This window comes from Leptinotarsa decemlineata, unplaced genomic scaffold, assembly GCF_025532065.1.
Source record: "Leptinotarsa decemlineata unplaced genomic scaffold, Ldec_3_MD MMD2_tig00000505_RagTag_RagTag, whole genome shotgun sequence".
Classification (NCBI taxonomy): Eukaryota; Metazoa; Arthropoda; class Insecta; order Coleoptera; family Chrysomelidae; genus Leptinotarsa; species Leptinotarsa decemlineata.
In genome coordinates, this window is record NW_027412549.1 from 11,055,108 (window position 1) to 11,083,071 (window position 27,964).

General features: G+C 32.7%; 2 protein-coding genes across 2 annotated transcripts; one reads left to right on the plus strand and one right to left on the minus strand.

Annotated features, from left to right (window-relative positions):
• The first annotated feature begins 277 nt into the window (after nt 1-277).
• LOC111504864 (uncharacterized) lies at nt 278-10,221 on the plus strand. Its single transcript, XM_023159573.2, has 2 exons — nt 278-3,517; nt 3,639-10,221. The coding sequence occupies exons 1-2, from the start codon at nt 3,178-3,180 to the stop codon at nt 4,130-4,132; spliced, it is 834 nt and encodes a 277-aa protein (XP_023015341.1). The 5' UTR covers nt 278-3,177; the 3' UTR covers nt 4,133-10,221.
• Karybeta3 (Karyopherin beta 3) lies at nt 9,701-27,881 on the minus strand. The gene is made up of 10 exons (XM_023159572.2): nt 27,729-27,881; nt 27,011-27,322; nt 23,439-23,882; nt 22,903-23,113; nt 18,178-18,534; nt 17,671-18,122; nt 14,275-14,455; nt 13,230-13,675; nt 12,554-13,172; nt 9,701-10,371 (listed from the first exon to the last, which is right to left on the minus strand). The coding sequence occupies exons 1-10, from the start codon at nt 27,807-27,809 to the stop codon at nt 10,154-10,156; spliced, it is 3,321 nt and encodes a 1,106-aa protein (XP_023015340.1). The 5' UTR covers nt 27,810-27,881; the 3' UTR covers nt 9,701-10,153.
• Between the last annotated feature and the right edge of the window lie 83 nt (nt 27,882-27,964).

Consider the following 27,964-nt stretch of genomic DNA (forward strand, 5'->3'; position numbering starts at 1 on the left):
TTCTTACTGATATGTGTTTTTATTGTGTCTATTTTTTAAGCTACTAACACAAGATACAGTTTGTCAATAATAACACAGGCCAATAAAAAAAATGTGAAAACTTTTTGAACAGATTTACGTAAATCTTATTCATTTTTATATGTTGAAACCATATTTCATCGCAGTTTTTTTTATCACCCACCATTCTTTCGCAATATGATATGATTTTTTTTAATATGATATGATGATGATATTACTTCAAAAAAAATTAGGGAAGTTTGATATATAGGTACAAAATCAGTAAAACATATTTTTATAAATTGGTTATATTTTCGCTTACAATAATATTTAATTACTTAAATTGATAATATAACATGCTTGAATTGTAATATTTTTTATATTTTCTCTCCCCTTTCTCCGTAAAATTTCCTGCGAAGCTTTTTTGCCTATGAATTGTGTTTTGTTCTCTGTGAAGTGACCAACAGTAATAACCCATCATTTTGATATTCCACCGTCCCTGGTATCGTAAAATCTCCATCTCTTATATGTCTTTATGAAGTCGTTTCCCTTGCTTTTCACTCATATCACCTAAGTTTTTAGGAAAAAAGTCAAGATGATTGTGTAAAAAATGGACTTTAAGGCTCATCAGTCAACCAAGAGTTTTAAACTTGTTTGTCATGTTAGCCGCAAGTTTATAGTTCGGGTCTTTGGTATCACCCAAAAACTTAATCACAACTTCTTTAAATGATATCCAAACCTTCTGTTCCTTCTCATTCATTGTTGCTTCGAAGTTTGAATTGAACATTAATTTATGGATATCAGGCTCGACGAAAATCCCTTCTTTCAAACTTTGATGAATGAGGAAAATTCACACAAATTTTAAAACAATCACCATCTTCAGGCAAAGCTTTATCAAATTGTTTCATTAAACACAACTTTATGTGCTGCCCAGGGAGAAAATGTTCTTGAGTTTCGTGTAAAATGTTGATATCTGCTTCATGAGCAGTATAGTTGATTTTCTCCTTCCTTCATATGAATTGAATGTGCCACAGGCACTGAAGCAGAAGTATGTCCGTTATTTAATAAAACACCTTTCAAGCTTGTTTTGATGAGTTAATAAAAAGTCTCCTTTCTCTGTCTCTCTCGCTAAATATGAATAGAGTGTATTATACCATTTTAGGCGATATTTTTTTTCATTTATTGATTCGACAATTTCAATTTATCATGGAAAAGTTATTAACAGATAAGTTCTTCAAACAAATACCAGAGATGAATGATACATTTTTTGACGCTGCTTCTGAAATTTTTTTATTGATTGTTTTATATTCCGATAAATGTTTAAAACATTCTTAATCTTATCGCGGAACTTGAATTGACAAAGACGCACAATACCATGCTTATACATACATAATGTTATAAAAATTACAAAAATTGTAGTAATAATAATGGCAATAAGAATGATAAATTATTTAGAGTACACAAATATTTTGACAAACAGTTTGGAAAAAACACGTCGAAAACAGTGCTCAAATTAGTCGACTTCATAACTGAAGCTTTTGAAAACAAAGAATCAACACTTGGCATATTCCTTGATCTGAGCAAGGCGTTCAACTGCGTCTCTACTGACATTCTATTAGAAAAACTTAGATACTATGGCTTTGTAGGTATAGCACATAATCTACTGTCATCATATCTAAGTGAGAGAAAGCAATGTGTATTATATAATGAAAAACTCAGTAGCTTACAAACGATCTTGAATATTGTTCCACAAGGTAGTGTGCTTGGGCTAGTACTTTTTTTTTATTTATATCAATGACCTGCCAAATTCAATGACAATGTTCACAATGCTATTCGCCGATGACACTTCCTTCGCCATTCGGAAAAAAATATTGAAGAGCCATCAGAATTAGAAAAGCGAGTTATTCAGGAAGCTACGGACTGGTTCATTGTGAATAGCCTATGTGTGAATGAAAGCAAGACCCAAACAGTTATGTTCTCGCTGTCTCATAATCCCCCAGTTAATGTAAAATGTCTTGGTATAACTATTGCAACTCCAGCGAGATGATTGCCAAGACATATTGTTGTTCATTTCAACCATCAATAAACTTATCGAAACAGAGAGCGGAATTGTCTGTCGTGACCATTATTTTATTATTTCGGAGACATTTATCTTTTTGGAGAAAACCGATGCCTGGGTTTTCGTGGCATTGTATTGAACCTGGTTGCTTTCACCTCAATTCAAAATCACTTCTAGATCCTCATTAAGATTTGCAACCTCCTACTGCCGGTGAAAATGTGTCCGCAGCCGATGTCCTGGAATCCAAATGGAATGACGAGACAAGTGTGCTGTCGTCAGCAAAACTATATATTGGGTTCTTGGTTTTATCCAACGAGTCGTTTATATACAATAAAAAAAGGGTTAGAGACAATATGGGTCCCTAGGAAACACCAACGTTGATGGTAAAAGTATTCGAAAGATATCCATAGACGGTCACTTGCAGGGAACGTTCTTTCAGAAAGCTGGAGAGCCATATACAAAAATGATCCGACAAGCCATAACATCGAAATTTGGCCAGCAAACCTTCATGCCACACACGGTCAAAGTAATGTCAAGCGCAACAGCTGCATGTTTCTCGATTTCGATTGCGTTATTTCAAATATGGGTGACATACTGTTGGAGTTCGAGAGTTGCAGCATCGTTTGTGATTTTATTACATGCTGTATATTTTATGTCAATTTGAGTTTGTTAGTTACAAGTTTGTTTACACATATGATAGGACAATTGTTTTTGAGATAGTAAAAATAAAACTGTAAAAGTCCAAAAAATACCTCAGTTCTTCTATATAATTCTCCACACTCAATATAAAATGCCGACCGTGACAGGACAATACGTGGAGAATCCATCAAGGTTGAAGAAAGAACGAGGTATCTTGAGGAAAATGTTTAAAAAATTATGTAACGAACTGGAACTGAATGCCCAGCCGATAGCAAAGCCTGGTATACTGGCCCTCTTAACACAGATTGAAGGTAAAGGGTCCAGATTATTCATCATTGATGAGCAAATCCAAATGGTGACAACAGATGATGAAGAGTTCGAGAAGGAGTATGAAGCGAATGAAAAGTTTCGTGAGAATTTGATAATGCATAGGTCGAAGTGCGAGTTTGCCCTAGTAAATATACCGAATCAAGATATAGGAAATGCCATTACAATTGGAACATCAAATGTCAAGCGACATTTCAAATTGCCAAAAATTCGACGGGGATGTTCGAAAATGGATTGGATTCTGGGGGCAATTTCGAAAAATCCATGAAGACACTGAGCTTGATAATGAAGACAAATTCCAATATTTAGTGCAGTCCATGGAACCAGGTAGTGTAGCAAAAGCTTTAGTTGACAGTTTTCCCCCATCTACAACCAACTACGAAAAAGCCGTTGATCAACTGAAAGCCAGGTTTACACGAGACGAATTTCTTATAGAGGTTTACGTCAGGGAACTGTTGAATTTGGTATTGAAACAGGCCACCAATAACAAATCAGGTATGTCATTAGCTTCTTTATTCGACAAATTAGAGACACAATTGAGAGCTTTAGTCATTAGGAGTAACTAGTGATGAATATGCTGCTATGTTGTTTTCACTAGCCGAATTTGACCTTCCAGAAGATTTTCTAAGAGCTTGGGAGAAACACAGGAGCAATATCAAAGCCAATAATTTGGGTTCTAGTACAGATGAATCTATTAATTATTTAAATACTTTATTAAATTTTCTCCGTTCCGAAGTGGAAAGTGAAGAACGCATTAGCCTAGCCAAAACCAGTTTTGCTGTTGAAAAGGACACAAAGAATTGGACGAAAAGTAAGCTATGTACTGAGAAAATTAAATACACCGGAGGTGAGCCTAGTCTTTACACAACTGCCACAATTTTTCCGACAGAAAAACATGGTAAGAAAGTTCCATTTTGTTTATTTTGTGAAGGTAAATCTCATTCAAGACAAGATTACATCAAAGCTAGGTCATTTTTTGTTAAAGAAAGAAAAGAAATTGTTTTAAAAAAGAAAGTTTTTAAGGGGTGGGAAAAGTTAGGAATATTGAACAAATACATACTGATATACAGAATAAAGGAGAACATTATATTCCGCATCATTCAGTTATGAAAGATTCAAGTTTCACAACAAAAATTAGACCTGTGTTTGATGCATCATCTAAAGATAAAAACGGAAATTCTTTAAATAGTTGTCTAATGAAGGGACCAAACATGATTGAACTCATTCCAATAATTCTTCTCAAATTCAGACTTGGGATGATTGGAGTCATTTCTGACATCAAAAAGGCATTTTTGCAAATAAGTATAGCTGAAGAAGATAGAAATATGCTTAGATTTTTCTGGTGGGAAGATTCTTCATTAAAAATAATGAAAGTTTATCGCCACACTAGAGTAGTTTTTGGTATATCATCAAGTCCATTTTTGCTAGCAGCTACACTATCTTATATCTTACCATTTAAAAATGTCTCCTGAAAATTTAAAAGAGACAGCTTTGAAACTCATGGACTTTTTTTATATAGATAATTGTGTAACTAGTGTCAATACTAGAGAGGAATCAGAAGCTAGAATATTGATGTCATCTGGTGAATTTGATTTAAGGGGATGGGTTCACAATGGCCCACAGATTTTTCTAGAAAATGATGAAGAATTACCCATAAAAGGGAAGATAACTTCGGTACTGGGGTTACAATGGAATTTCAAAAATGATACGTTGTCATGCGATGTCCATGTATTAAATGAATCAATAAACATTCCAACTACAAAGCGGGGTTTATTATCAGCAGCACAACGCATCTTTGACCCAATTGGGTTCACTTGCCGTGTAACTTTGGTTCCAAAGTTACTATTACAAGAAACGTGGAAATTAAAAATAAATTGGGATTCTAAACCATCTGAGGAAATTATTGAAAGTTTTAGAAAATGACTCAAAGAAATCCAATTAATGCATTTCTGTAGCATACCACGTGCCCTATTCAAACTGAATCAATCCCAGCGAAATGCTTTATTGCATATTTTTTGTGATGCAAGTAAGTTGGCGTATGCCCCTTGCATTTTTTTACGTATAGAAGAAAATGGAAACATTCACAGTCATCTATTACAAGCTAAATCGAGAATATAAAAAGTGGCTCTTTACCACGATTGGAATTATTAGCAGCATTGATAGGAAATAGGCTATATATCAATTCGTAATTCAGGTTGAATTCTTATTTTTGGAGCGATTCTACAGTTGTTCTCACATGGATGAAAACAAAGTCAAATTGGACCACCTTTGTTATAAATCGAGTAAATGAAATAAGAGCAAGCACAAATATTAATCAGTGGAATCATATTCCGGGAGATATGAATGCCGCTGATCTCCCATCCCGAGGATGTAGTTGTAAGCGTCTATTAGAATCCAGATGGTGGGAGGGTCCTGAGTGGCTCAATAAAGATATGCAGTTTTGGCCAGCATTAAATCAACAATTTTCGGATGAAAAGGCATATGAGTAGTGCAGAAGAAATATAATTTCACAATTAGTTAGCCAAAACGATGTGACTTCTGCTTCATTCAATTATTTCTCAAGTATTCGATAATAGTCAGAATGGTTGCATGGATGATTCGTTTCTCTGAAAGATGTCGTAGAGTGAAAATGCATCATGATGAGTTGTTGAATGATGAAGTTTGTTAAGGCGGAAATTTGTCTACCTAAAATTATTCAAAATGAAAGTTTTGGAAGTACAACTACTGTAGAAATACCCAATATCAATGTTTTTAAGGATGAAAGTGGATTAATTAGAGTAAAAACCAAACTTTATTTTTCTGAAGATGTCCAGTGTTCCAAGTTTCCTATTATTTTGCCTTACAAACATATCATTGTAAGAAAATTAATTAAATTATTTCTCGTCATTGTTGAGTGCAAGTGCTTCTACAAACAATTCGTGAGAAATTTTGGATAATTGGGGCTAGAGGAATGGTCAAAGATGTTATTTCAAAGTGTGTTGTATGCAAAAGGTACAGAGTCAAGTCATTAGAAACTCCGTTTGCTCCACTTCCTAGGGATAGATTGAAAATTTCCGCAGCTTTCGAGTTAACCGGTACAGAGATTTTGCAGGACCTCTGTATTTGAAAAATGGTGAAAAGGCTTGGATTTTTACTTGTTCCGTTTATCGAGCATGCCATTTTGAATTAGTGCAGTCTCTTTCAACTGAAGCTTTTCTACAGGCACTAAGACGATTTATTGCTAGGAGGGAAAGAGTATTCCGATAACGGAACCAAATTCGTGGGAGCCAATAACCAAATGAAAAACTTAGATTGGAAAGAAATTTTGAAACACTCATCAGTTCAACGAATTACCTGGAAATTCAACGTCCCTTCAGCACCCTGGTGGGGTGGATGGTGGGAGCGTATCGTGAGAAAAATCAAGGAACTTTTGAGAATAAATCTAGGAAAGAAAACCGTCGATTATGAAGAACTTCTGACACTGCTTTATTGTAATTGCGATTCGATTATAAATTCAAGGCCACTCACATACATTTCGGACAATACAGATGAACTAATTCCCGTAACACCGTCATCTTTTCTACAGAGCATCCCAACCTCAGAAGTACCAGATTTAGATCAAATTGGAAGAACAAGCATCAAGAAGAGATTCCGATATTTGCAGAAAATTCGAGAAAATCTTCGTGAGAGATTCAGGAATAAATATCTGGCAATGAAAATGTAATAAGTTGAAGAGAATTAGTTGGCCGATGGGAAGAATAATAGAAATTTACCCTGGAAAGGACAAGATTGCCAGAATAGCTCGAATCAAATTAGCTACAGGTGAATTAATACGCCCGTTTCAACGAATCTACCCACCAGAAATTTCAAACTCTAATGGAGAACCAGAAATACTAGGCAAACTCGTAAAATTGCCCATTTCAAATTCCAAAGTAACTCCGTATGAAGACGAAATAACCAAAGAAGATCATCCAAATCAGGAAAGCAAACAATCTTCAACTACAGGAGAAGAAAGGGTTTCAGAAAAAGCCGTCCCTGTGTGTACTAGGTCAGGACGATTGGTCAAGATTCCTGATCGATATATGAGTTAGCTGTTTTGCAATTCAACATTGCAAAAGGTGGGAGAATGTTGGAGTTCGAGAGTTGCAGCATCGTTTGTGATTTTATTACATGCTGTATTTTTTATGTCAATTTGAGTTTGTTAGTTACAAGTTTGTTTACACATATGATAGGACAATTGTTTTTGAGATAGAAAAATAAAACTGTAAAAGTCCAAAAAATATCTCAGTTTTTCTATATAATTCTCCACACTCAATACATACGATAGAAGGTCTCCTATTGATCTTTGTTAATACATACGATAGAAGGTCTCCTATTGATCTTTGTTTCCGAAAGTCATACTGATAATCGCTCAAGATGTTAAACCCTTTAAAATATTCAAGGATATCATAATTGTTTACGAGTTTCTCCATGATTTTTGATATCACTGATAGCAAAGCGACTGGTCTATAATTATTTGGAAGATTTATTTGCTTTTTTTGGGAATAGACTGAGCGCGAGCAATCTTCCAACAAGAAGAAAAAAACCTCTTTCTTGTAAGACAGGTTGAAAAGTCTGCAAAATATCTACTGGTGCGAATTCATTGGCGCACATTTTAAGTACGATGGCGGGCACTCCGTCAGAACCAGACGCCTTGTTGATATTAAGCTGTTTCAAAATTCGCCTGATCAGACGTCGAAAAGTAATTTCCGGCATTGTGGATTCTAGTGTGGGAATAGTGGAAGGTGTTTTTTCCCAGAAAATCGACTGTGGAGTGGGACGCAAATTGTTTAGAGTAGATTTGATTTTTCTATGGCTGTTGTTGCAAAATTAAACCATCCGCTTCTGTTAGTGTTGGAATTGTGGATTTTGTAAAGTTTTGATTAACTACTGATTCAGCTACCGACCAGATAGATCTAGACCCGTTGGGATTGGCAACCAGTTTATGCCTATTAATCTGATTGTGAAGTTTTTTGCTTTCATTTAATCTACGTTTGCAGCTATTGCGAACAATAACAAACCTTTAAAAGCTTCAAAAAGATGTGTCACAAAACCCCCCTTTCCATTTAATTTTTTTTCCAGAAGGCCCCCAGTCGCCATCTTGAAAGTTTCATCTGTCAATTTCACTTCAAAATAAAGTATTCATGCATTAATTTCATCATCCCAAATTTCAATTTTTTGAGTTGACCCCTTAAAATTATTAAAGGGGGAGGGACGTTAAAGATATGCACTGTATTTACCACCCCAGAATGCTATTCTATATCTGTATATGTATATCTATAATTGCATAGTCTGTACTTCTGAAACCCTAGTTCATTTAAAACTGTCCTGAGACTATAACATTCAAAGGCAAATTTTTGTTGAGCGGGATCTCATATTACTCAAATTTTAGTGTTTCATATATCTGGAGACCCAAGAATTTCATAGATAAGCTACCATCAATAGGCTGAAAGCTGCTCGGACAAACTGCATTCAAAAGTAGTGAGTATTTTGGCTACAAGATTGGCATCGCACCACAGTTTGACTGTCTAAAGATTACACTCTAGTTTTATATTTTGTTCATGTCAAAGAAATTTGTGTTATCATCGGCGAACATTGTGAATCTTTGTTTGTGTAGGGGATAGAATGGGGCACACAATTGATCCTTAGAGTACTCTTACATTCAGTCTAATACATATGGAGTTTGTTAATTTCCCAACAAACCGATTTCTTCCAATTTTGTAAGAGTATATATATCCAATTTTATTCTACACTTCTGAATCCATGATGGTGGATTCAATGATTGACCCAGTCAAAAGCTCAGGACAGATTGCAAGATACCACAGCCAGAGATTCGCCATCATCAATGTTATTATAGATCTTTTCAAAAAACTGAATACTGCATCATTTGTGTTCTTTCAATCTTTAAAACCAAATTGATGAGCGTTAATTTTATTTGTTTAGAATTCAAAAATTGTATTATTCTGTACTTGAAAAGCTTTTCAATCATGTCACAAATTACTTAGGTCTCCATGATACCTCTCCACCGACATTTTGAAAATCGGGGGAAACTCCTTGTTGAAAACAAGAAGTGTATGAGAGTGGCTAGGACCTTCGAAGCATTGTGTGATAAATTTTCAAAAACATACTACTTATTGTTGAAGCTTCTTATAGTGTGTTTTTCTGGGCAATACTTTTTAGTATTATCTTTTTAGATGAAAAATTGGAGAAACTTTTGCCGATTTCTCATAAGGATCTTTTGAAAAATCCAATTTATTTTCTATAGAGAAATTTTGAAGAATATGACAAAGTACTTTCTAAATATAGAAGTTTACAATATGTAAATATGAATAGGCTTGATCCCCTTAGTTCATGAATAATATCAACTTCACTGCATCATAATTTTTCACCATCATAAGTGGTTCTGGTTCACTTTGAAATTATTTGTAATGATAACCCTTCAAGGCTACATAAAATTTTCCACATAACCAAATTTCATAATTTTTCTAGACTGAACCTCAACAAGAATGGTATTGAGTGTCAACCACATTCAAAAAACTTTACAGGATACTATTGTTAGTAATCAATGTCTTTTAATGGATCAATTTACATTATAAGAAACGGGTTCAGATAAATACATTTTATTGAATTTACGGACAAAAAGAAATAAAAGAATTCTGGTATAATCAACACTATGTAATTACAAACGAAGGTTTCATTATAGAACACCATTCCAATAATTTAATTTTTCGAGAAGAAATAATATTTTATTGCGACGTTCACATAATGTCATTAGTAGTAATAAATTCTAAAACATAACGATGCTTTGTAGACAAAAATATGTTTATTGTGAATTTAAAGAAAAAAGTATCACATACAGTCCAAAGTTGCAAAAATCTATGTACACTAATCAACCAAGAGTTGGTCGAAAATAAAACTAATACCTAATCAAGGTAAATAATTTGTGGTACAAAAATATTTGTAAAAACTTGATTCAGACTACACAAACATTGAAGATTTTTGCTATGAAATTTCAATTATATAAAAATAATTTATTATAGCTCTAACTTTCAATTCAACTCTTGAGATTATTAAAAAATTATGTTAAAACAATAACTTAATTATTTTCTTCAACTAAGAGGAAGGAGGCGTGTGTAAAGCAATATGCAAGGCCTGCTGTAATTCAGGTGCCAAAGATTGTACCACGCTTTGGAAAAATGATTCGTTTGATTGAACCTGTCTAACAATATTGACCAATCTGAATCCTTCTGGTTTACTTGCTTCTATTGCCTCTCTGAAGAATGCTTCTGCTATTATATTAATTATCCTTGGAATATTCGAATTATTGGCTCCTGAAAATGGAAAGTAAATAAGAAATGTTAATGATGTTACGTTCACAATCAGGATATGTTTCCACTGCAAAAACGTTTTTGTATCAAGAGTAGGTGAATCCACGCATGGTAGCATTAAAAAAATGCTTTCAACATAATCCTTTATTGAAGCACAAAAATCCCAGAAAGTCATTTACTTTTCATTATAAATTTTTCAAAGTTTAACATAGGTAAAAATTGTAAAAAAATTACTTTCCGATATTTCTATAGTTAAAGAAATCAACATTTTCACAAAATATTTGTTTTTTTGTGTAAAATTGCTCAAAATCTAAACATGATTGTTTCTGCCCAAAATCTAAACATGATTTTTTCGCCGTAGACAGTTATGACAGTGTCAACAACTAAAGTTTTGCTCTATCTTCACTGAATTGTGAGTGTCCCCCCATATAGTGTAGCTATTTGTCGAGTATTTCATTTTGATCTGGGTCTATTAGGGACAACCTTGAAATATCATTTCTTCAAATTTGGAGCTCGTTATTCAAGTAGTGAATATTTGATTACATAAGTTCCTCAATATTTTCACGATAAGTTATGAAAAGTCATAAAAAGTCACTTTGAAAATGCAGGAAAGGTTATTAAATTTTTCAAGTTTCTACCAACACGAACTATTACCAAATTACTCAAATGTGAAAAGTTTATCCTAAGTAAATGGAAAAAAGTTGAGATGTACATACCATCCACATTTTAGGGGAAAATTCAGAATTATGAACACTAATAACATGAATTATTTTCGATCTTTTTCTCAGAAATCAAATTATGTTGAATTAAATCAATTCAACTGAAGTTTTCAAAATGTTCACCATAATAATTATTGGAGCAACAGGTTCTAGTTTTATTATCGAACATGACATGGAGTTCACAGCCTTCAGATTTTTTTTATAAGAATACCATAGAAACACGACGTCACAGTTTTCAAGGCAGGTACCAAAATGCCAAATACATTCAGTTTTCATTCTTTATACTTCAAACTGTTTGGATGGCAATAATTATTGTCATAGAGAAAATGATTTTTTTGTTACAAAACCCTAGTACTTATCAAGACAATTTGCTTAGCAAAATAATTACAAAAATTGTTTGAATAAAAGAATTTTGGCTTTTTATTTCTTTATCTTCAAACATATAATGCGAGAATCCTTCAAAGAAAGGAAGAGAGAAATAACAAAAAAAGGAAGCAAGAAATAACAAAAAAATATAGAAAATGTCACATGGAGTCACGTCTAGCAAATATGTAGACAGAGGCATCTTTACAATATTTTATTGGCTGAGAATTCACAAACGAGCAATGAAGTGTGAAGCAGGTACATTATTGTGGTGTGAAATCCATGAATTGTTTATCCACAAATCTAGTCTTTTTTTTGGGTTGCTTCACGCAAATAGTGTTGACCTCGTAGTAAGAATGCATGGTGTATTAACGCTATTAAAATCGAAGAATACACAACACTTTCATGTTTGACGGCACTTGTCGAGACTTTTACAGTCTTTGAGAATCAGAATCCCTTCAGTGGGACGATTAATCCCTAGTTTCGATTACATATTCGTAAATCCATATTTTGTCACCTGTCCATTTGTCTTGATGATCTTAGTGACTGCCACAGAACAAAAAAATAATAAATACAAATAAACATTTCATGATACTTCAGCGGTATGTACATCAAGATAAAAAAATTATTACAATCGTATTCTCTAAACCCATGAAATAAAAAAAATCCCTTTAATTTCTGAACATACCTCGTATTCAATAGCAGCCTTAGGAATTTTGTCTGAATTGAAATTAGTTATTTCAAAAGAACTTTCTCTTTTGTGAATTTTAATGTTCATAGTTGTTTCGAAAGGGTCTTTCTTTCTAGTTTTTATCTGAAAGAAACTTATGTGCATAATCTACTAATTTTTGAAAAGAATTCATTTTCAAGATGATATGCTTTTTCCTTCTTCGGAAGATTTCCACATTTGTAGTTTCAAAATGGAAATTATTAATCTAAGGTACTCAGTGACAAGTTGATATTATTCAACTGACAACACACAACATTGCTTGGAGCAGGTAGGAGGGCTTGGCTTAATATTAACGGAAACAGGTGGTGGCTTCTCTAGTGTATTAGTTTAGCAAACCTGATGGAAAAAATTATGAGATTTAAAAATACTTTACCTAGTACATGTTGATTATTCTGTTCAATAAGATCACATAAATATCCATAAACGTGGGGAGCCTCATCCGAATCCTCAATGACTGGGAGCCAAGAAAACCATAAAGGTATAATTTCATCCAAATTTATCTGTGAATTGTTATATTTCATAATTTTGGTAACAGCTGAGATAGCATTTTCAGTCGCATTGATATTTCTGGGATCTTTTGATTCAGAATCGTTTATAACTTCAACAAGGACAGGAATAATTTTAGCCAATTCTCCGGCAAACTGTTCGCCTCCAAACTGGGCCAAAACACCCCACCCATAAGCTGCAGCTTGTCGAACCTCACAGCTCTTGTCTTTAACATACATAGCTAGAGGTGCTAGGAAATATGCTTGGTATTTGGCACAAGCTGGACCGCTGAATTCAATAACATCGTCGAATACGCAAATACCCCACTGTCGGTCTGCCCAGCTTCGATTTGGTGTAAGCAGATTTACAAAATGACTACACACTTGATCAAAGAACGGCAGGAAATTTTCTCGGTAAACTAAAAACATTGAATGAATCACATCCGTTATTTTACTGAGCACATAAATATCATCTGATTCTTCATCTTCCAACTGTTCTTGTACTTCCTGTAAAAAAGTATATTTCAAAAGTGACCAACCCATTTCATTTAGAATTCAAGTTACCTCATCGTAATCCTCATCCAAATGTTTTTTGTGCCTATCATTGGCCCTTTCGAAATGCTCCTTCATTAACCTATCAATTATCCTCAAAATTTCAGTCATGGATTCTTGGTCGATGTAAGAGGGCCCAAGTTTTTGGATGCATTTTGCCAAGGCATCGAGCATTATCATCAGAACTTCACTCTCTGGCTCCGTATCTATAGCCTTGAGGAGTTCGGGGCAGATGAATCTCCACATGTCTCCAACAAAAGCAGGCCCCTTGCAAGTCGCACACTCAAGCAGCCAAGATAAAGACTCGGCGGCGGCGTTTCGAACTCCATCATGGAAGTAAAATTTAAGCATAGGTACCATCAGTTTGACAACTTCTTCGGCATAATTCGAAAAGCTTTCTTTCAGTTCCCTTGCATAACATACGAGCATACTACAAGCTGCCGCCTTGTCCTCCAAACCTTTAAACATGAATTCCTCAGTTACCCAAAAAACTATTTCAGTTTATGTTAGCGAAATAAAATGTATATTCAACGTGAACTGAACTGAAAAAACATAATTAGAAAAAATCTCATAAATGGTTAAATTAGAGACAATTGTTTTTATATCGAATTCAGAAAATAGGTTTTCAAATATTTTTGACATAAGTAGTCAGTCATTTCTAATTTTTGTTCAATTATGAGGAAGTGAATTGTATGTGTTCATTCCATTATATAAACAAAAAATTCATCCAAAATTAGTTTTAACATTGGGGATATCGAGGAAGTATTTGGAAGTGTATTGTGTTCATGAACGCCATTTACCTCACTAAAATTAAAATTGGGAGGCGTTAGTTTATTTCTAAGGAAATGAATGAATTCACAGACTTTCATTTATGAATAGTCTATACCAAAAAAAGGATTACGTTTATATAAATTGTGAGATACCTATGTAATTATTCATGATTTTTTCAATTTCCAGAATGTCTGCTGGTTTTGAAAACAAAGACATGAAACAATAGGTCTTCATACATAAAAATCGATTCACACAACACAATCATAATCATTCAAGAATATCTTACCAGCTGTCCGAATACCAAAATTCTTCTGTTCTCCCAAAGAAACGAACTGCCAGTCCTCATCACTCTCCACACCTTGCATGTCATCATTATCTAATAATGCTACATCAGGTTTCATAGCAGCCGTTCTCATTACTGGTCCCATAACTAAAGGAAGATATTGTTCAAAGTTCTTGCCAAGAACCTGAAAACAACATTCACAATTAAAATACTTTGAAAATTCCTTATTAATTTATGGTACAGAAATTAACATGACTTCCGGCGGGAAGTCATATGAAGATCTCTCTGAAAAATCTTGTTCACGTTGTGCAAAACAAAGAGTTAAAATTACAGTGTGCATTATTCATGGAATGTGTGACAAACTATAATAATAGACATTATTTGTTGTGAAAATAGTGATATGTTACCTCAAGCTGGAAGTAAGTCTTTATAAACTAAAAATATTCCAAATTAATTATTGATGAAATCATCAGACATGACAGAAAAAAATAATCTTCTGAAGTCAATCATTCAAGAAAAAGATGAAAAAATGCCATTATTATTAACAGAATGAAAAATGTGTTTACTGATGGATAAAAACACCATAAACAACAAAAAATATGTGGAATGCTCGCAAAATCAGAAGATAAGACTAGGGATGTTACGGATATGAAATTTTGGATCTGGATATAGAAACAAAATTTTATCGGTTTCAGATAGGGGTAGGGATATGTATTTATTTCGGATTATCCGTTAGTTTTGGTTAGAGATATTAGATGAAAGTAAAATAAAAATGGTATGTTTTTTGTTTGATTTATGACTTATTTATCTTATGAAAAATTCATATTAGATATAGAATAGTTGTTAGGAAATTACTAGGCATCCCTTGGAGGGAATCATGCAAGACATTTTTCGTTAGTCATCAAATTTTAACCTTTCCCTGCATCTATATCTTTAAAATACTTTTATATGTTCGCGAATGTATAACAGACTACTAAGAACTCATTCTATCATAGCTACCCAACTCGATATGCAGAGGAGTTGAGCATTCCTAAACATAAAACTATAAAATTCGAACATTCTCCCAAATATATGGGAATAAAATTTTTCAATCGGTTACCAGACCATTTCAAACAGATGAACACTGTAGCATTTGAAAAAGCAGTTAAAACATTGCTTCTTTCTAAGGCCTACTATAGTATTGGCGAATTTCTCTCTTCTACTGATCTACAATTTTATCGTTTGATGTGATTTTTATCTGCTTAATACTGACCTATCCTATACGTTTGTCAACGTCTTTGAGGATGAATAAATATTATTATTATTATTATAGAGAAAATATCTTTTGTCTAATTTCTACTAAGATTTTTACTTGTTATGACCGGTTTCGGTTTATTGAATCATTCTCAAGCAAACTAATGCAGCTGGACCAATTTCTTTTTGTTTTGCATTACTTTCATCCCAGGTACTATTATTTCTTGTAGACTCTGTTATTGACAATAATCTTGTGAAGGTGTCAGCTGTTTGGGTGTATGTGGTTCTTGCTGGTTAATTTGTTCCAGCAACAAAAGTTCTTTGTACTTTTCAAGGTGTATTGATTTGGGATGAAGTTTCAGTAAAGTGCCACCCCTTTCCGCGAAAAGTTTTAATTATACTGTTTACATTTTGGAGAATCTACATTAAATTAATTAAAAAATGTCAAAATTAAACTCGAGTTTGGACGCATTTTGTCCATATAAATCAATTCAGTACATAACACAACACTTTTTCTTTGATAAATTGATTGATTTTGCCGTTACTATACGGTAGGCGAGAATCATGAAAAATGAGAAATGAAACTTTCTATGTTATTTACCACTTTTATTCGTAACTTATCATCACTGCAGTTTTGTCCTATATGGACATTTTCAAACTAATATAATAAAACTTATTGTATTAGTTTGAAAAAGTCCATATAGGACGATAGTTACAATTAAAAGTGGTAAAAAACATAGAAAGTTTCATTTCTCATGACTGCTTTCACTGTATTGAATTGAGTACCTACTTCTAAATACAAAGAAGATTATACTTGAAAAACTGTGGATCTTAGTGAAATACCAAAGTTGAAGTAGAACTTCAATAAACTTGAGAAATATAAAATTACACGTGACAGTCAAACTGTTGCAATTCAGTTCATATTCCAACAGTTATGGATGAGGTTATGTTATGACTAGAAATAACAAACAAACTATGCAAGATTCAGGGGGCGTGTGAGCGGTGAATCGACAACCTATTGCAACATGTTTTATTTAGACTCCGTCCTTATTCTCTTCATAAGGTTCATATTTTAGTTTATTCTCATATATATATATATATATATATATATATATATATATATATATAATATATATATATATATATATATATATATATATATATATATAATATATATATATATATATATATAATATATATATATATATATATATAATATATATATATATATATAATATATATATAAATATATATATATTATACTATTATATATTATATATATAGATATATATATTATATATATAAATATATATATATATATATATATTTATTATTATAGGGAGGCGATAGAAATTTTTAAACAAACAATTCCAATTGACACAGGGAATGAAACTAAATAAAATCTAGTTACCTGTTCTAAAAAAGTCATTTATTCTAACCAATGGGAATGAAGCAACTCCCACCACTGATGGAATAAAATCAAAGAAACAACATAAAAATTTAGATCTGTTGTAAGGACAACTAGAGCACTTCATCCTTTGCCTCATCACCTTCAATAATATCAAGCACAGTCATAAATGTTTAAGTATAGACCAAGCTGGCGTCATAGTACATTTCCTGATAACACCAATTTGATTGATGGTGAAAAGCGTGTCGAGAGGATTATTGTAATACTGGTGTGTAGGAGGAATATTTGCATTGGATTGAGTATATGTTAATTAAGCGGTAAGCACAGATGAAGAAACAAGTATAGGGATGTCCAATAATATCTAATTCTGTTTTTTCACTTACAAATTGAAAAACAAATTAGTAATAATACAAATGATTTGCTGTAGAATTGGAAGAGATGTATGTACCTGTGTTTGATATAAAAGGAGCCCTTCCGAAACATGTCTTGAAAAATAACTTACTTTTCAAAATTTCAAATTTCTTAGGATATTTCTATGTGTAAAAGCATTCCTGGTATGATAACAGTAACTTATATGTTAAATTTCATTAGTTTAGATTTTCATTGTCCAATATGAAATAAAATTATTTGAAATATCTGAAAGAACCAATTGAATTCAAAATCGTCTTCATCTCATATCATATTAGACAATGGAAGCCCGAACTAATGAAATTCATCTTGAAACATTGTCAATCACATTCAAAGATACAGAAACTTACTTTGCAAATCCTTGACCAAGCAGAAATAAGATAACTTGTTTGTGGATCATCATCTGGTAATTCAGCACCTTCTCCATGAGTCTTGAGCAACATGTCCATAACCTCTGTAGCATCAGCACTGAACTTCTCGGAACCTACAGCCATTCCAATTAAAGTAACACATTCAATTGCCTTCCCTCGTAGTAATTTCAACTCGTCTTTATTAGCATTTTGTATGATATATTTCAGGCATGGCATCAGTCGATCATAGTATGCTATGAATTCAGTTTCTGCTGTATCAGCTACACTAGCAATTGTTGTTACTACTTGTTCCAAAACCAGTTTTGTACCTTTCTCTACCAACTCCTTGAATTTAGCCGTCAAAATACCTTCGAGTTTACCCATGAGAGCCTCAAGGTACCCGCTAAGGATATGTTTCGGACAATCTTCAGCAAAATTGACGAGAGCAGCACCTAAACCGAACATTGATCAACATCTCTATCATCATTTCAAAATAAACAGCATTACCAGCATGTGCTTGAACTCTTGGATTGGCATTGTCATCCAAAAGCATGAGTAAACCTGGCACAACCCGATCGTGAAATTTCTTTTCAAATACAGGAGCAAAATCTGTAGACATTTGTCCAACAGCATTACAAGCTGCGTACCTAACCCTAGGATGGGGATCTTGTAGATACCGAAGTACTCCATCCATAACACCAGGTACTCCGTCCATGATCTGGGGTAACATACTTTCCATTTGTTTGTGACACCCCTCTCCAATTGCACTCAAAGCCATAAGTGCTGCATGCCTTTGTTTCCAATCGGGACTTGCTAACATACTGGGAATACTGTGTGTAACAAGGGGAAGAATAATCTTCCCACCTGAAATAACATAGACAATCTAAGTAATTTTGTAGAAATGGACATAATGATTGTTATAATAATCATATTTTCTCATATAAAAGTTTAATCAGAATAGATTCATTAATTGGATCCATTTTTATAATCATAGACAATATACAAATGTGGTGATATTAAAAAAACGAAGTAAAAATTGTCAGTATCTGAAGTCGTAATTTTTTGTCAATGATAAAATGAGGATCATGCAGTGAACATAATTCATTATTCTTTCCCTGAAATCAAGTTGAGATTGAAATTCATTACTAATCAAGAGATAGTTGCGATCGCGCAGTGTGAAGACTATGAGAAAGACGATGTGGTATTTATGTTTCGAAAGTGCCAATAACAGTAAAAAAGTATTTGAACTGAAGAGATTAAAAAAGCAGTTGGAATTGGAAGACTGAATATTTTTTCAGTAGTTTTTTTATCACTACTTATTCATCAGCAATCATTAGCGAAAGCCAACAAGTTGTTAATGAAGCAAGAAATTTGAAATTCCAAACGAAGGTAAAGTTCATTGAAGTCTAATGAAAAAACAATTGAAAATCTATTTTGATTTGACCAGAAATGAACCCAGGTCAAGAATTTCAAATAGAACCATTTAATACAATAGAAAATTCCCTTTTTAACATTATAACACATGCTTTCAAAATAGTACCATAGGAGCCATTCTCTCTAAATTCAACATGGATGGTACTCACTATAACGTCATTTATTGAAATATTTTCAAACAACCTGATATAATAAATAACTCGGTTTATGAATGAATATTTAGGAAATGAAATTTTTCATCAATTCTTTCAATAATGCCATTTCTTGCTTCAGTTGTTTTTGAAATTCTTAATGAAAAATGGCTCCTGAGGCGCCATTTTGAAAAGAATGGTGTCTCTGTTATATCGCTGAAAAGAGAATTTCATTTTTTATCAATTGGTTTAAAAAATATACAGAATTCTCTTCAAAATGTTTGAGTCGAGTTCATTTCCAATAAACTGAAATATATTTTCAGTTGTTTTTTCATTAGAAATATCGGCTCTGATGAATTAAAGCTTTTTTTATGTTGAAAGGACCAGGCACAAATCTTATGGTTAATGGCTTTCAGTGAGTTCTGCAGATTGTTTGGTACAATGAACTTTTCAATGTTCTGATCATAGATCTCCACGGGCACAACGAAAAATAACGAAAAGTTTTTGTGAAAATTATTGCTCAAAGTCGGCAAAATGGAGAATTTGGTAGTAAAAAGGGAGAAATAGGCAGTGTTATTTTGCAACTTCATGCCTCTTGGAAATTGTAGCATGCGCCTTAGCAATCCTTTAATGGGTCTTGGTGTCTTTGCAGCACAGTTTGCCCATTTGAAATTACCATATTGTGTATTGCCGTGAAGGATATTTGAAAATGACATTCAAAAAGTCGCCGGAGAGCCCTTATTTAAGTTTGCACAAAAAAGCCAAGAGATCTTTTCTATAAATATATTTGTCTCCATCTTCTACTGGTATAGTAGTGGGTATAGATATTGCAGAACTGATCCTTATTCATTGAAATCATCGATTTGAATTCTTCATCTGTGAAACTCTCTTCATCCTGGTATTCCCATTGTGGCATGTTCATACATTCCCAAGTTATTGCAACAAAATACCAAATTACTTTTTTTTCATTCTACATTATCAAAAACTGAAGTGCATCCCTGAAAGAATTTGTCTCAGGAAAAAACCGTTTTCACTCAGATTTAACCGATTTAGATTGAGTCTAGCGTTACACACTACACACGATTCACTGAAAGTTTGTTTTGAAAATATTCAGCTTGAGAAACATCAAGTCATCTTCCAAAGCAGTTATCTCTTCCACTTCTGCCCTATTACAATTCAGGCACAGTCTTGTGAAGTTGTCGATGGGAATATCTGGTAGTCCTGATTCTTCCCTTTGTTGAATAGCAATCTCCCGTTTTTCTTCATTATTCACCCCACCTAATTTATCAGTTCGTTGTATATGGAGAATATTGTTGTACATTCAACAATATTTTCCATCGGAGAGGTATGAAATATCAAATAAACAGGCAAAAGATTCAAACTTTAGAAAAATCTTTCATTTACCTTGTATACATTACATGAGTACATTACTAATATCATCATGTCAACCAATAGACAATTGGCAACTTGATCAAAAAAACATGACACCTGTTGAAATATCAGTTCTGTAGCGGATGAAGTAGATATTACTGTGATAATATAGGAATGCTATTATGGAATAGTTGGTTCAATTATATGATAAATAAAAATGAATGTGGGATTATTTTAAATGTTATTCTTCAATAAATCTTGCTATAAGTTTTTTCTTAGATTTTTACAGAGTTGTAATTTGTAACCTTATCAATATACCCATTTTTTTAACTTCCATTTTTTTTGACTTCCATTATTTTTCCACGTATAAGCCCCTATACCGTGTGACACAGACTCATGGTACACCCCCCTTTTCTACTTTAATTCTTTAGCAATATTTCTGAAACTCGGAACATTAAATATACTCACTAGACGGCCTTTTTCAACATATTTGTAAAACAAATTCAACTTCCGGTTTCTCCTAAAGTGATAATTTTCGATTTTCAAATGGGACATCCTGTATATTATTACAAGATCGGTTAGGGATGATCATGAGGAATCAAACGATAATAGGTTTGATGGTGTTATCTCTAATGACTACGGAGATATCACCATTTATTTTATACATAAGCTCAATGAGTAGGACAGAGATACTTTTTCTGGAGGGTCCAACCAACTCTCTCTCCCACTCATTGAGCTTATGGATAAAATAAATGGTGATATCTCCCTAACCCTAACCGATCATGTAATTGATCATTTGAAAATAAATTTGATGTCATTTTCGAAAAAAAACGGAAGTTGAATTTGTTTTACAAATATATAAAAAGTGCCGTCTATTGAGCATATTCGATGTTATCAGAAATATAGCCAGAGAAACAAAGGAGAAAAGGGGCCGTACCATGAATACGTGTCACACGGTATATCAATTGAATCATCTTCTATATAACCACCATTGACTAACTTTCTCACAATCTATTGTTTTTATGTTATAAAAATTATTTTTTCATTTCTCAGTTCATGGCTTTATACGTCAATTATTGGCAAACGGTGGTGTGAAGACTGACTCATGACTCATAAAAGAATTGCTAAAGTGCATGCTACAATTTCCGAGAGGCATGAAGTTGCAAAATAACACTGCCTATTTCTCCCATTTTGCTACAAAATTCCCCATTTTCCCGACTTTGTGAAAATTTTTTCTCAAAAACTGTCTATTATTTTTTGTTGAGCCCGTGGTGACTTTTGATCAGGACATTAAAAAGTTCATCATACAAAAAAATCAGCAAAATTCACTGAAAGCCATTTTTCATAAGGTTTGTACGTGTCCTTTCTTGCTTTAGAAACTGGGCGGTGCCATGTACAAAGATTTTGTTGTCAATTCAGTGTCCCCATTTTCATGAATCAACCCCCTAATAATCTTTGTTGTTTAGTATGCATTCCCAATTTGAAATGTTGGTGTATATGCAAAATTCCTTCATATTGACTAGAGATAAATTTATGTTTCTGCTATTTTACAGGGGATAATAGGGTCAATTATTCACAAAAAGTATATTCGGACTTTTAGAAGTAACTATAAATGAAAATTGTTTTCAAATTCAGCATCCAAACTCCTAGATACAAAATAGATTTTGAAGAGCCCAAAAACTTGTTTTTTACTATTAATAAAAAACTTATCGCTTATGCCACTGAACATTAAAAATATACATGTGATTTTATTTTGATTCATGCCATTGGTAAGATAGCGGGTTTAGGAGTTATTACTTTCATTTGTAAAAAAACACTATTTCCAACCTTTTTTCATTATTTTGAAAATTGTTTCATAAGTAGGTATTTTTGGGGGGTTCTAAATTCGAAATTTCATTTATGTTGACTCCTTAAATACTTTTCGTGAATAATGGATCCTGTTGACATAAACAATTGACTGTATCAGAATGATTTTACTTTTGAATTTTTCACAATATATTTATAATTTTACTTTACATTTATATGCTCATTTATTGAAGGGCCAAGTATTAGTTTGTGACTGCTTTGTCTATAAAAATTATTTTCACGGGGGCTCTATTAGCCCCTGTGAAACAGCACCCTTACAAGAATGAGTTTTACTCTGGTTAATATGAGGGATTTTAAATACACGATGATATTCACATTTTTCAAATTTCGCTTGTTTTTTATTGTTTTAGATAATACCAATTAGGTAAACAGCTAATGATGTAGAAAAAATGAAATTTCCAATATCAATTGAAAATAATTAAAAATTCACCTAATCCGCAAGCCAATCGATCAAGAGCAGCTTCGGCAACAACATTGTTGCAGTCATTATCTTCATCCAAAAGTTCGTCCGATTCAGCCCAACCATCTTCTTCTTCAAGATCAGCCATAAATTGTAAAATCAAAGGGATAAGTTGTTCCATGTACTTGCTTGCATTTTTACGTACCATCGCTGGAGCCATTTCAGCAAGAGTTACCATTACCTATATTTGAAAATATAAAAATTTTCCGTTGAATTTTTCAACATTTGTAAAAACTTGTGATGAGAAAAATATTTTGCAGAGTCAGATTCTGTTACATTTGTTGTTTTTAGGATTTATATGTACTCCTAAAGATGCCAAGACTCGTGTTGCTGCATTATTGGAAATCACTCAAAATGAAGCAGTCAATAATCTCAAAAAATTAAATATAAAAATTTACATTCAATTATTCAACAAATAAACTTTTTTCCAAATTAGTAAATAAAATAGAATTGTTTTTCAATATACCATATATGAAAAAATTCAGAACAGACTATAAAAACCTCACCTCTAATGCCAGTTGCCTCCAACTATCCAAAGCTCCAGAATCGCTGAAAATCTTCATGCACATTTCATAAATGGGCAATAACTGTGGTCTCAAATATTTTGGAGCATTCTCAGATAAATCAATCAAAACTTTCAAGAGAGTATCATCTTCTTGTTGATGTACACTTTCTGCTATGACATGTAACACAGGCGCCAGCAAATCTGCATAATGTTTCAAAATTTGAGTTTCCTTATCATTGATCAGAATGAATGCTCCGACAGCTCTTACTGCCTGAAAACGAACTTCGTAGGCTTCAGTAGGTTGAAGACTCTGCAGAAGCATTTGCTTGATAAGGTCCAAGTAGTTGTTTTGTTGATTCCCAAACACACCAGGTACGCTTGTGAACATTTGAAGAGCTGCTTCTTTGAGAACTGGATTTGGATCATTTGCACAGTGAAAGAGAAACTATAAAAAAAAATTATAAATGGAAACACTAATTACAGTTACTGTGATTTGATAAAAGTTTACTGAATTTTATTTTACGGACCCAAATTTTTAATTATAATTTTTGTGGCATACTTTTGGAACAATAACACCACTACAAGTTGCAGTTACTTATTTTGAAGTAAGATTATCGATTTCAAATTAGAGAATCAATTATTTCTACCAAAATAAAGTATCAGATCTTGAACTTATTGAAGTTTTTTCTTGAGTTCTAGATTTGCAATGAATATCATATTGAGAGACTTCAAGGATAATTTAAAAAATAAAATCGATAAATTGTTGGAACATTTATTATTATCAAATTATACTAAATAATGGCTTCATATATCCTAATATAAGATAATTAGATTAGTACAACTGTAACTTTTATTTTGTTTAGCTGTTATTTTCCTATACTTTTTTTTTTTTACTTCTTTTCGAAAGTTATTATTGATGTGAAACACCTGTTGATTCTCAAATACATAAATGTTGAAAAATATATAATGATTATAGTTAAAATGTTATACTAAGACAGAGAATGCACTATTTTTGAATCAAAACTTTCTGAACAAAAAACTTGGTCCATAGTTTCATTAGGGGTTATTGGCCCAGAGTATCATCAGAGGCATCTCAGAACTTTAATTCAAGATATCTTGCAGATCATTTCTTCTCAGACATGGTTCTATAATGTATCCTCTATTGAATTATAATAATAAAACCATTATTTTCAGTGAAAATGATAAGTTGCTCATTCTTATGTATACTTCACCCTTTTAAAAACTTTTTGGGATAATTTGTACAGTTTTTATAACACTGACAAATAACAGAGTGACGAAAAAATCAACAATAAAATTATTAAAATAAATAAAACCATAAGGTTTGTTCTGGTTCTAACATCCGAAACTGTTTGGAATCTGCGCAAGACAAGCAAAAAATCTCAAACAGTCCGAAATAGTCTCGAACACTTAGTTAAACCAGAACGCATTTTGATGAGACCACTGTGCCACCTATCGTATATATGAAGAGATGAAGACTAGAAAATACTGTTGATCATGTCCATTTTGTTATGTAATATATCCTTGTAGTCAGTTCAAATGTTATCTAACCTCAATCATCAATTATTTAAATCAACGTGTTAGGAATCACACGTTAAAAGGTAAGACCTCGTTAGTCCTTAGCTCGCACAAGTTTTTCAACTTCTGAGCATTGTCGTTCGTATGGGGGCAACAGCTGATTCATGGAAAAACAGATTTTTTTTAAACAGAAATAACATCCTAGAAAATAGCCCAAACAAATTTCCACATGAATGCGCATGAGCAATGGGAACAGTTCAGCCTCGAGAACAAGAACGATTCAGGACGGTTCATGACAGCTTCGGATAATTTTCCAGTCAAAACCAGAACTGGAGATTCATCAATCAGAAATTATCCCCAATAAATCAGAACGCTCTATATCAACTGCGTATGATCCTGAGGTCCTAGAACCTGAATTTAGTAGAACCAGAACAAACCTAATATCAAACATTACCTTGAGACAAAATGATTGCAAGAGAAAATACAACTCAAAAATCTATTTGGAATGGTAGCTCTCAATTAATAGCAAGTGAAAAAGCTTGTCTATTTAGAACTCAAAATGCTCTTCAAATTCATAAACTAATACTAAAAAGTAGTTTCAAGTCCTTAATTGGTATCACAAAAATTCAAATTTCAAGAATATTCACATTAATTTGAATCTCGTGGAAGATGTTCGAATAATCAAAGTATATTATGAACAATTATTATTATTGTCTATATTGACGCTATTTTTCGGGCTCGAAGGATATGGATTTTCAGAATTACTTCGCTGATGTGAGTGGCTAACTTCTTCAAAGGTTTATACATCCTGGAGTAATATTTGATGACTCATGATGATATTAATTCAGGATGTATAAACCTTTTTCATTTCACTTCATTTTAATTTGTCTCAAGAAAATTTTACATTTTATAGACACGTCCAAACCTTAACCCAAATAACGAAAGATTGATGATAGAATAATTTGTAGTCCTGGGAATATAATCGAGGTTGACAATGATTGTGATATGGGATATTGAAGAATAAAAACATATATGATCTACATACAAGATAAATAAATATGAATACATAAAATGTAAAATATATGAATTATATATAAACCGTAAATGTATAAAATATATGAAGTATGATGTATAAAAAATATATACATAATGTGAAATGTATAGAATGTCAAATGAATGAAGTATAGATAAATGTATGAATATATACGGTAACAATAAATTGGAAAATTATATTCAATCACTGTTATTATCCATGAACAAATGCCGATTTTCAGCGATCAACTGAGTAAATTCTTGGAAGTTGTAAATACAGTTAATAGATAAGATACATTTCAATTTGGATTTGAATTTTTTTGGAGGTAAATCTCGAAATTGAGATGGTAAGTTGTTATAGAGTCCCATATCAATTTTGGTGGTTTTTTGAAGCCTTGTTTTTGGTTCAACTATTCTGGGTTTGAACCTTGTATCATATTCATGTATCTCTTTATGAGTTTCATAGCATTCAATATTATTTTTAATATATATTAGTTTGTGGTATATAATTAAGGGATAAACAGTCATTATTCCTAGAGCCGGAAATAAAGGCCTACAACTAGCCTCCCAATTTGACTTTGTAATACATCTTATTGCAGACTTTTGTAAAATTAGTAGTTCAACTATGTGTGTTTGAGCTGCATTACTCCAAGATAAACTAGTATACTGAATGTGTGAATGGAATAGGCAGTAACAAGAAGTTAATAATGCTGTTTGATTTACAAGGTTTCGAATTTTTTAATAGCAGAAACAGCCTTGGAGAGTTCAGTACACAAAAAACTCGTTGTGAACAGTGGAGGTGACTGTCAATTTGTACACCTAGAAATTTCACATTTCCATAAATTTCTTCCTGAAGAAGCTAGCGCTGCACTCGCGGCAGCGAAACGTCAGGAAGAAATTCGAAAATCCACTGCCTTTGAACACAAAAAATAGAGGCACTGAAAACCTTGGCCGCGAAAGCCTTAACCATTTTGTCAATTGATATTGTAGTCAAATCATACTTACTTGAAGAAATTCTGGCCACTGATTATTTCCATCGTCGTCTATTAAATTTCTTGCAACCTCTGCTACGACTTCACATACTTTATGTCGTAATTGTTCAGTCTGTACTTGTTGCACAGCCATCAAAACCTGTTCTTTCAGTTGGTTTTGACTCTCAGGTGGTATTTTTGGATAAAAATCCATGAAGTCATTGGAAAAAACTCTACGGAGCAGAACGGCAGACATCTGCCTAGCCTCATCGCCCAAATTGGCATTGTGAATTGCCCCTAACAAATGACTCACTTTTGTTTCTATAGGCAAGTTAGAATATGCTTCCTAAGAATATAAAAATTGAGATTCAAATTATGCACATATGATATAAAATTATACAAAGAACAGCGTATAAAATATATTATATATTGAACAATGAATAAAATTGTGTGTAATATTGGCGCTTTTTTTTGGCATGCACTAAAGTTAAATTCAAAACCATCCATTAAAAAGTAATTCAATTTAATCAATATTTCTGGTTATTACACCAATTACTTGAAAAAAGGCATGATCCAATTCCTCAAGAATGAATCATTGCAATTCAACGCCTAGAGAAAGCATGCTCTTCTAAGATGATCAAGTACACGTTGTGACTGAGAAATATTTCAGAAAATCTGAGATTTTAATCAATGGTTCCTTCAGATTTTCACTTTAAAACATAGGTAATTGTTTTATTCAATATTAAACTCACCTCTGCTTGCGTTCTGATATTATTATCGGTGGACAAAAGAGTTGTCAAGATTTGGAAAAACTGTTCCTGTTCGGCGGCCATGGCGCCTTCTCATGAAAGAAGGATAACATGAAACTCATGTCCAGCAACTTGTCAATTCAAAATTATCAAGAAACATTAAAATTTGACATTTTCAATTCTAGGCAAATTTTAACAATAAGAAAATAACATTTTCAACGAAACCCATGCCTCAATAT

Excerpts from the sequence above, each read along its gene's own strand:
- LOC111504864 (XM_023159573.2), top strand. The coding sequence starts at position 3,178 with ATGCCATTACAATTGGAACATCAAATGTCAAGCGACATTTCAAATTGC. Across the intron at positions 3,518-3,638 it reads GGCCACCAATAACAAATCAG|AAGATTTTCTAAGAGCTTGG; the intron begins GTATGTCATTAG and ends TTGACCTTCCAG.
- Karybeta3 (XM_023159572.2), bottom strand. The coding sequence starts at position 27,809 with ATGGCCGCCGAACAGGAACAGTTTTTCCAAATCTTGACAACTCTTTTG. Across the intron at positions 23,114-23,438 it reads GGAGGCAACTGGCATTAGAG|GTAATGGTAACTCTTGCTGA; the intron begins GTGAGGTTTTTA and ends TTTCAAATATAG. Across the intron at positions 13,676-14,274 it reads TTTTGGTATTCGGACAGCTG|GTTTGGAGGACAAGGCGGCA; the intron begins GTAAGATATTCT and ends TCATGTTTAAAG.